Source organism: Guillardia theta (assembly GCF_000315625.1).
Source record: "Guillardia theta CCMP2712 unplaced genomic scaffold GUITHscaffold_287, whole genome shotgun sequence".
Taxonomy (NCBI): Eukaryota; class Cryptophyceae; order Pyrenomonadales; family Geminigeraceae; genus Guillardia; species Guillardia theta.
In genome coordinates this window covers 17427-26650 of record NW_005434389.1, presented here as the reverse complement: position 1 = coordinate 26650, position 9224 = coordinate 17427, and the positions used below count along the sequence as shown (strand labels likewise).

Sequence of the window (9224 nt, the reverse complement as noted above, 5' to 3'; positions counted from 1 at the left end):
ACTTAGCCTCCTGGCGGGCCTCCAGGGGGTCTGAGGCGGGGCTGAAGGCTGCAGTCGGTCTACTGACGGGCCCGGCCGGCAGGATCCGTCGAGAAACAGGGGGGTCAAGGGAGGTTTTCTTCCCCCTGGGAGAAATGTCCTATGGGTTTTTGGATCTGCGATATAAAAAAGTCTTGTCTCGGTCACGTGATGTGTCACGTGACCGGTCAGGTGAGCCTGTCAGCCGGGTCACGGCCCCTGTCAGCCGGCTGACATGTCACGGGCCTGCTGACACGGCCCGCTGACCGGTCACGGCCGCCCGGAGAGATCAGGCCCCCGGCCAATCTCCGGACACTTAGCATTCTGGGGTCATTCCGCGTTGGTTCGAATGGAATTTTCAAGGGGGGTGGGGCATGGGAAACAGGGGGTAGTTATTTCTGTTTCAAGGATTCTTGAAATTTGCTATCGAAGATTTTCACACTGGGTTGAAACCTGTTTTTACATGTATTTTACTCTCAAAGCTTAACATGGAATTGGTACAAATCTATTGCAATTATAGCTTTAGAAATAATAACCCTAAAATTCTCAATCCTAAAATGTTGGCGGTGCCCTCCCTGTCCAACCAGAAAAGGAATGGCAAGAGTTCGAAGGAAGGCAGCTCAAATTGCAGATGACAGTAGGAGACATTACGAACAGAGGGACAAACGGGTTCAGCTGCAAGAACAGCCCGGAAACATTCCTAACAATGTCCAAGTTCCTCTTTGTTTTACCTACCAATCTGAGATGCAAGCTTCTCCTCCGTTGCCAAACCCTCCAAAGTACCATGTGCCCATGTGGAATGTTGATCTGACGTTGAAACCTTTTCTTGGCGTTGTGTTCTTGGACGTCGATCGTAAGGAGCGGCACGGAGTCATTAAACATGTCACAGAGCAGTCCGTAGAAGTTTACATTTTGTACAATAGGTCGATCATTGAGGAAGTTTTCCAAAAGTTGTCTATCATGAATGACAGGAGGTACACAAGTTTGCTAGCTGGAATTCAATCACATGAGTGTTTCCAGAGCATATATACAGATGAGTTTCCAATATCAGATATCGTGAGAATTTTCCATGTTACATTTCCATGTGTTTATGTTGCCCCCGGTCCTCCATCTCCTGTCTCACTTGTAAGCGTCGTTGGATGGATCTTTTTCGAGAATGTACAGCAAAAAGAACGTTGTCACATAGAATACTTCAAAGGATTTCGGTTGACACAATCAATGCTCAATTGTTATTTTGCGAACTTTCAGGACGAGCTTAACTTCTTCAAGATCACCAATGTTTTTAATGTCATACGAGAAGAATTGAAGGTATGGTTGGTGAAGCGAGGATGCACTAAATGGAATCCGAGAAAAGCAAATCGCCTTGCTTTCACCGTACCAATTCAAGATTTTACTGCAATGCTGTATTTGTTGAGACAGATGCCTGTAGAAACAAGCAAGGTGCTGTGCTCAGGAATTTCAAACCGCCATTCTCGTCGATGTGCCTGGACTCTGGATGCAAATCTGTTAGACACTCCATTGTTCAAAGAAGCCTTGAATGTTCCCTTGAAAGATTGTCCTTTTAGCCTAGGGCCTGCTCGAGGATCCATCTACCTCGAAGGCCCTATCCAAATTTTCATGCCGATCCAAAATCCACGTTCGGCATGTGCAACAGCGATCACCTTCAAGTTCACAAAAATTGTGAGGTTATCCTTCACCAAGGCGCTAATTTGGAGTTTCCCTCCCTCGGAGCACGACTAAGCAACTAGGTAGAAAGGTGTTCTTCCAAATTTCCTAAGTCTGCATTGTGAACTGTTGTGTTTGTAAAAGTATTCAGACAGAGAAGTAAAAATTTTATTCATCCAAACTTCTTCTTAACGCTGCTAAATTAACGTTTTGAACTGTGTGCTGAAATAGAGCTTCAGCAGTCTCATCGTTGTATGATTGCAAAAGCAGATTCATCAGAGTGTAAAACGATCGTGAGGCCTTAGAATCGGGTTGTCCATCGGGATGCAAATCGGAAGTACTCTTTCCACTCATGTACAAATTGATCTCTGCTACAGCTTTCTTGTAGCATCGTCTTCCCATTGTTTCGTGTCGCTTTTCGATTGCAGAAAGGCTCAAAAGTCCCAGGGGAACTCCAAACTCCTTGTATAGATACTCGAATTGTTCACCAATGTGCCCAATGAGCAGGCTATGAAAATAAAACGACTGCAGCCTCTTCACATCTCCGATCAATTTGACAATTTTCACACAAAAGCTCCGGATCCTAAACGGCAGTTGTTCAGCATCTGCCGGAGTAATTTTGTCGTAGTACTGACACGAGAGAACCGTGATCACATGATCCCATTCATCAAGGGCAGTTTTCCACTCTTGACGAGTCGCCTCGTTCGGCACCAGCAAATCTATGATTTGCGGCAAAGCGTTCATGAATCGTTTACACATCTTTCCGCTCAACTGTCTTTGTTGATCTTTGTCATTTTTCAGTTCCATGTTGACTTGAAACGACTGCAAGATTCTGTTAACAGCTGCCACTTTGCCTTGATTGGCAGCGACTTCATAAATATAATTCACCAACAAGTTGACAAATCTTAACCTCAGATGAAGTGCACAGTAGAGGAAATGCAGACTCGGGAAGTCAGCTTGTTGAAGATGACTAGACTTTCTTGAAATCTTACATAAACGAAGACAAGGTACAACAAGGCCAATAGGAAGAGGCTTATCTGGATTTTCTAAGCATGCTCTCAACTCCTGCTGATTGCCCGCTTCCAGACATTTGCTCAAAAGCTGTTCAACATGTGCGCCCCCTCCCGAATCACTGCCTTCAATCATTTCTGCCATAGCAAGATCTCCATTACCGCAAGCACTGCGTACAATGTCATTCAACATTTCAATGTCGGAAGGGAAAAGGCGATGACGATTGCAAAATTCACGCAAAGAGATCGAATCCTGCTGCTGGTTCTCCGAGAGGAAAATGAATTTCCCTGCCTTCTTGGCTTGCGCTGTCTCTTCACAGTGAAGACAAAACTTCCCGCTGCGATCGTGAACTCCACCATGATCGAGCAATCCATAGTGTCCAGCTAAGTCTGCTCTGAAAAATACTTGAATCTCGATGTTGTTGTCTCCGATCGTGATGCCATTCTTCAGAATCGAAATGATAGGGTTCTCGTACGGTTTCCAAAAATTGAAGTCCATATTCTTGGCGTTGTCACCCACAGGTAATATCATCAAAGTCCCAGCATCGAGGGCCCGCCTGATACAAGCTTCTATTTGATTCCATTCTTCGCTGTCATCGCATTCGGATCGAGGTGCGAGGATTGTGTAAGATACTTCAGTGTGTTTTGTGTCCGATCCAAGTGACTTCCCCAAAACCGTTGCATCTGTGTTGAAAATCAACAGCAACTTCTTTTTGTGTTGCAAATGCTTCTGCACTATCTTCAATTTCACAGAATCAAAAAGGTCTGTTCCGTGACATCCTTGTTCGGTTCGAAAAACTTTCAAAGCTTGCTTCAAGAAAAGCTTCTTCATCACACGGCATTTTCCTATTTTCTTGAATGGAATTGCGAGACGATGCATTCGGCCATCCTCAGTCCAGAATGTATTGTACGCACCCTTGGTCATATTCGCCTTCAGCAGTAATGCACATGACTCGTTGACATCCGGCATATAGCTTCGGGCAATATACTTGAGCTTCTTTTGAAGTTTTAGGTTTTTGCGAATCTCTTTTGCAAGGTAACGCTTAACATTCCTGTTACGAACAATCCCCGACAAAAATTTCTCCAAAGTAAATTTGTTGTTCCTGTTTTTCTGATTTGAAACCGCATCGAACAAGTATGCAAAACACCTCCATTGTTCCTCGTGTGAGCGTCCTGAAACCCCGATCCCATCCAAAAAATTCCGTAGACTCATGTCCAGGAAAGGTATCACTTGCTTTTTAACCTTCTCCAAGAAAAGTAGCTGGATATTCTCATCCTCAAAATCTGTCCAAGTGGATGGTTGGAATTCCGATGGAAATTCATGCTCTGTCTTGAATTCTTCCCACAGTTCACTGAATGTACGCGCAGTAATGTGTCCAGGAAACTTGGCAGAGGCACTTGAACCAAAACCATTGAAGAACGAATGCAAATCTCCATCACCTTGCCATTTACTGCGCTTGGAGTAGACAAAGTCTGCCTCTTTGGCAACTTCTTCCCAGAATTCCAAAGCAGGATCACTGATTTCAATTTTCTGTTTTGTTCTTCTCTTCTTCGTTGGTGGTCCTTGATGCAAAGATGTAGAATTTCTCTTGAATAGACCACAGTCCAATTGAAACATTGGGCAGAGATTTCTCAATCGTGTTGAACAAGGCGTGAATGTGGCACCCCGGCGCGAAACACAACTTTCATCCCAGCTTTTATAGAATGGAACGGGGGGGATGTGAAGGGTACAGGCAAGGACCTTCAACGGGTGGGTATTGGTCAATGTACCCTACCCACCAATTTACTCCCAAAGTACCTGACGCACCTGCTCCGTGCCCGTGTGAAGCTCCAAGGCCCTGGCAAACATGGCCCTGTTGTCGGCGTTGGCAGCGAGGGCCTTGAGCGGTTTCTTGATGCGATAGCCTCTGGCTGGGTGCATCTCCATCGCCTCGAGGATTGCCTGGATCCCACCGTTTGCGGCGATCTTTGCGCCGATGTCGTCATTCCTGGCGATGCCGGCCAGTGCCCAGCAGCCGTTGAAAAAACAGCCCCATGAGCCTGGGTGTAGCTTGATGGCCCGAACGATCGCCTCGATCCCACCGAGGCTCGCTATCATGATGCCCAGCTCCGATCCATCTTCACCGTCTTCGGCGAGTGATTTCATGAAAGAGCAGCCCTCCTCCTGCACGTGCTGGTCGCCCGGGTGCAGCCCCATAGCCTCGACGATGACCCGAACCACGCCGAGGCTCGATAACGCGAGGCGCGACTTCAAGCTGGTGCAGTACATGAGCACCTTGAGGCCCTCCGCCTGTATCACCTCACTGCCCGCGTGCCTCCGTACAGCATCGATGATTGATTTGATCTCGTCGATGGACTTGAATTGGTGCCACAAGCGGCACATCACCCTGAGGCCGTGCGCATGGACCTCTGTGCTGTCTGGGTGCTGCTGCATGGCCCTGGTGATTGGTTTGATGAGGTAGCCTTGGGCTTGGGGGGTGCACTTGTCATGGCTGTCGGTGAGCCTTCTGAGCGCCTTGCAGCCCTGCTCTTGCAGCTCCCTGCTGCCTGGGTACATGAACATGGCCCTGTATACCGAGCCGACGGCCGCATCGAAGTAGTGAGAGAGCGTGGATCTGTCGGCGTCGGCGAGGCCGCACAGCTGCCTGCAGCCCCTCAGCTGCACCTCTGTGCTGTCCGGGTGCTGCTGCATGGCCTCGATGATCTCTAGCGTTCCGAAGTCCTCGGGGCTCCCGCTGCCGCTGCCGCTGCCGCTCTCGCCGCCGCTGCCGCTCTCGCCGCCGCTGCCGCTGCCGCTCTCGCCGCCGCTGCCGCTGCCGCTCTCGCCGCCGCTGCCGCTCTCGCCGCCGCTGTCGCTATCTCCTGGCCTGTCTGTTGATCCAGCCCCATCACTGCCAACATCATCGCGTTGGCGCTTGCCGCCATGCCTGTTCATGGCGATGGAAGCACGAACCGCCGTGAACCACAGGTGGGGTACTTAAGAATAGGGGGTGGTCATCTAGCCCCCGCCCCAGGTTTTGTACCAACAATAGACCCACCCCACCCCCCATTCTGTTTCAGACAGATTTGTGCTTGCGTTGTGCGTTTGGTGCAATTCTTTTTTTTTCGCAAGCACGTGCGTTTGGTGCAATTCTTTTTTTTTAACCTTTATACGACAAAAGGCCCCGTTTGAAGTCATTTTTTTCAAGAATTGAAAAAAAAAACGTGCTTGCGTTTTTTCAAAGAAAAGCGAGCCCCAAACTTGGGTCAAGTTTGTTACCGCCCGACATGTCCGAAAGGTTCTACACGCTCAGTGATCTTCAAAACGACGAAGAGTTTTGGGAAGGGCTGAAGTGTTGCGTTGATACGGAGAACATCACGTATCAGGTCCAGCTCATCCAACAAATGTTGAAGATATGCCTTGCGCAGCACAACGACGAGGTAAAGGTTGACATGGAAGGAGGGGAGAGAGAAGAAGAGGGTGACGAGTGCTTGGAAAAGCAGAGCGAGAAGAAGAGAAAGATTTGACTTTTTTGATTCTAGTAAACGAATTTTTTATTGTTATATAGTCGAGATTGCCTCTCTTTTCACTGCGGGGATGCGTTTGCGAGCGCTTCGTTGACGTCCGATGCGTGTATCTTGCGCTTTGCGTCGACGACGCTCCACAGTGCGCGGGCGTTGCGGAGTATGCGGGGGTAAACCGGCCTTGTTGGCATCTTGAGGGCAGCGGGGATGACGGCTGGGGGCTTCTTCTCGTGGGCGATGATCTCGAGCCACCTGTTGTATACGGCGTCCTGTGTCACGTTCCAGAATGCCTCTGGGATCTGGAAGAACGCCTCGAGGGAGCCCGGTTCCTGGGGGTCTTGGAGCAGCTGGATGGCGTTTTTTGGGAGGGTGTTCTGGAGGTGTTGGAGGACGGTTGGGAGGAGGGCCTGGAGGGTGATGATCCACACGGAGTGTATGTCGATCCTCTGGGCGATGTCGAGTGTGTTGAGGGTGTCGGCGACGGCGATGACCGCCTGGGATCTCTGCTGGGGGGAGACATCCCTTGCCCTGGAGAGCTTGAAGTCCGCGAGCGCGACCGCTGCGACTGCGATCCTGTCCATGAGGAAGTGTAGCTGGAAGGTCCTGATCCTGTTGAGGTCGAGCCTGAGGATTGCCGGGATGGAGCCCTGCACGAGGTGCTGGTCGGAGGCGACGACGGAGAGTATTGCGTGGTTGAGCACGGCGGAGAATGCTGCGGGGAGCCATCCCTGAGCGCCTGGGTGTCGATGGCGGGCAGCCTGCTTGCGGCGGATAGGAGCCAGGCCCTGTCCTGTGCGATCCTCTCGGGGTTTGCGGCGGCGAACTTCTTGTGGTGTGCCTTGAGGTACTCGACCCCGTGGGCGGCGATGACGTGGGCGATCCTCGAGAGCCTGGAGTTTGCGATGTGGAGCCTGAGCTTCTGGAGGGAGTCGAGCATGAGCCTGAGTGCCCTTGTGGCGATCCCTGGCTGATCCCGAGCCTGGGAGCCCCCGAAGCCGTGCACGATGTCCTGCCACTGCGACCCCTCCTGTCGGAGGACGGTCGGCTCGATCTTGAGGAGGTTTGAGAATATGAACTGGAGGTATGCGATGATGTCCTGCCACTGGAATGTGGCGGCCTCGATCTGTGCTGTTATGTATGGGAGGTTGACGTTCTGGCGGACGAGGGCCGTGTCGGAAGGGCGGATCTCGAGGTAGCCTTGGACGATCTCCGCGAAGACGTTCACGACTCTTGCGTAGACCGGGGGGTTCATTTGGAGGTCGACGGCGAGGCTTTCCCAGAAGGCGTTTCTGAAGGCGACCCTGACCGTGGAGTGCACGTCCCTTGCGTTTGGGTCGTGGGAGTCCGGGATCTTGAATGCGGGGTCGAGGAAGAGCTCGTATGCGATCTGCTCGTTGGACATCTGGGTGTCGGTGAGCCTTGGCGGGCGGATGGTCGCCTCCTCTGCGGGGGTGGTCATCCGTGCGCCCGCGACGATGTCCGCGTCCTGCTGGAGGTCGACGACGAAGCCATCTTTGCGGAGGGACTCCTGGAGCTGGAGTGCGCCCTCTGGGGAGTTGAGCTGAGCGTATTTCTCCCAGAGCTTGGTCTTCTGGAGGGCGAACTCGAGCTGCTGCGCCTGGAAGTCGGGGTGGCCCCTGGGGATGCGGAGTTCCGCGCTGTATATCCCGAGGAGGGAGTGCTGTATCCTCGCGGTGATCTTCTGCTCGTCGGGGACCTTCCACCTCTTGAACGCGCGGATGTACGCGTTGATCTTGGCGGGCAGCCTGGCGTGGCGGAGGAGCCCGTGCGCGTCGAGGATGTAACCTGGGGCGGTTGCCTCGGAGATGAAGTCCTGGAGAGCGAGGAAGGCCTCCGCCGCGGAGTTCCTGAGCTCCTGCTGGGGCTGTGTCTGGTGCCTCTGGATGTATTCGAAGCAGACGTTGGGGTTGAGGTGTATGAGGGTGATGGAGAGGACGACCCTGATGTTCCACGGCTCCTGGGTGTCCTGGTCCTGCTGCCGCTGCTGCCGATCGTGCTGCCTTGGGCGCTTCGCCGCCCTGTCCCCGTCGGGCCCGCACTTGACCTGGGCCGCGTCGGGCTCGCACTTGACCTGGGCCGCGTCGGGCCCGCACTTGACCTGGGCCGCGTCGGGCCCGCACTTGACCTGGGCCGCGTCGGGCTCGCACTTGACCTGGGCCGCGTCGGGCCCGCACTTGACCTGGGCCGCGTCGGGCTCGCACTTGACCTGGGCCGCGTCGGGCCCGCACTTGACCTGGGCCGCTCTGATGATGTATTGGAGCGCGATGAAGAGCCTCCTTGCGCAGTCGATGAGCGGCTGCTGGCGGAGCCTTGTGACGATCTGGTCGTCGGTGAGCGATGAGGAGGGGTCCATGATGCCGGAGGCCTTGAACCTCCGCGCGTTCGCGATGAGCCCCCTGTCTGCGGGAATGATTGGGTGAGCTCTCTGCCTCGAGTTTTGTTTTGTTTTTACCTGCGACCACGCCGCGGAAGAATCGCTTGAGGATCCTGGAGGCCGAGCGCTTGAGGAGGGAGGGCTCGCGGGGGGGGACTGTGCTCCTGCACCTGCGCGCTCTCGCGTGAGTGTTGTTTTTTGGGATTTCTTGTTGGGTGGCACCTGTGGAGGCTGTAGCAGCATCGCCTGTAGTAGTTCCTGTCGTGGTGGGTGAGGTCGTCGCCTGCGGCGGGGAAGATCTGCTCCGCGTTGTCGAGGAATACGTGGGGCTTATCCTCCCAGAGGGAGTCGGGGTCCGACCTTGGGACGAGGTCTCTGCAGTATTGGCCGAGGGAGTCACCCTGTGCGTGGAAGGAGAACTGGAAGGGGAGCATGCTGTTGTACCAGCGGGCGAAACTCCTGTTCCCTGGGCATGGTTTCCCGAAGGCGATGAGCTCGAATCCCGGGTGCCTGGGGACGAAGAGAGCGAGGAGCTGTGCGAGGACTGCTGCGAACTCCCATCCCGTGAGGATGAGTGTCTGGTCCCTGTCGAGCGTGCCCATGTATCGGAGGAGGTCCTTGAATGCCTTTGT

The 9224-nt window shown here is 53.1% G+C and overlaps 4 protein-coding genes across 4 annotated transcripts in view; 1 reads left to right on the top strand and 3 right to left on the bottom strand.

Moving 5' to 3' along the window:
* The first annotated feature begins 758 nt into the window (after positions 1 to 758).
* On the top strand, positions 759 to 1861 carry GUITHDRAFT_156516 (hypothetical protein). The gene has a single exon (XM_005818604.1). It carries the CDS (start codon positions 763 to 765, stop codon positions 1756 to 1758), a length of 996 nt encoding a protein of 331 aa, XP_005818661.1. The 5' UTR covers positions 759 to 762; the 3' UTR covers positions 1759 to 1861.
* GUITHDRAFT_122143 (hypothetical protein) lies at positions 1852 to 4311 on the bottom strand (the record flags this gene model as incomplete). The annotated part of the gene is made up of 1 exon (XM_005818603.1): positions 1852 to 4311. The coding sequence occupies one exon, from the start codon at positions 4309 to 4311 to the stop codon at positions 1852 to 1854; it is 2460 nt and encodes an 819-aa protein (XP_005818660.1).
* A 294-nt stretch (positions 4312 to 4605) lies between these two features.
* On the bottom strand, positions 4606 to 4917 carry GUITHDRAFT_61647 (hypothetical protein; the record flags this gene model as incomplete). Its single annotated transcript, XM_005818602.1, has 1 exon — positions 4606 to 4917. A coding segment is annotated over one exon (312 nt), but the record flags the coding sequence as incomplete, so codon positions are not given.
* Positions 4918 to 6259: 1342 nt separating this feature from the next.
* The window catches only part of GUITHDRAFT_122141 (hypothetical protein), a gene marked incomplete at both ends in the record, with an annotated part of 3345 nt that continues 380 nt past the window's right edge, over positions 6260 to 9224 (bottom strand). The window contains 4 exons of the mRNA XM_005818601.1: positions 6260 to 6800; positions 6851 to 8618; positions 8671 to 8762; positions 8815 to 9218. Of these exons, the coding sequence (XP_005818658.1) occupies positions 6260 to 6800; positions 6851 to 8618; positions 8671 to 8762; positions 8815 to 9218 (2805 nt within the window). The remainder of the gene's footprint in view (positions 6801 to 6850; positions 8619 to 8670; positions 8763 to 8814; positions 9219 to 9224) is intronic.

Bases quoted from the DNA above. Each gene is read 5' to 3' on its own strand.
- GUITHDRAFT_156516 (XM_005818604.1), top strand. From the start codon at position 763: ATGCAAGCTTCTCCTCCGTTGCCAAACCCTCCAAAGTACCATGTGCCC.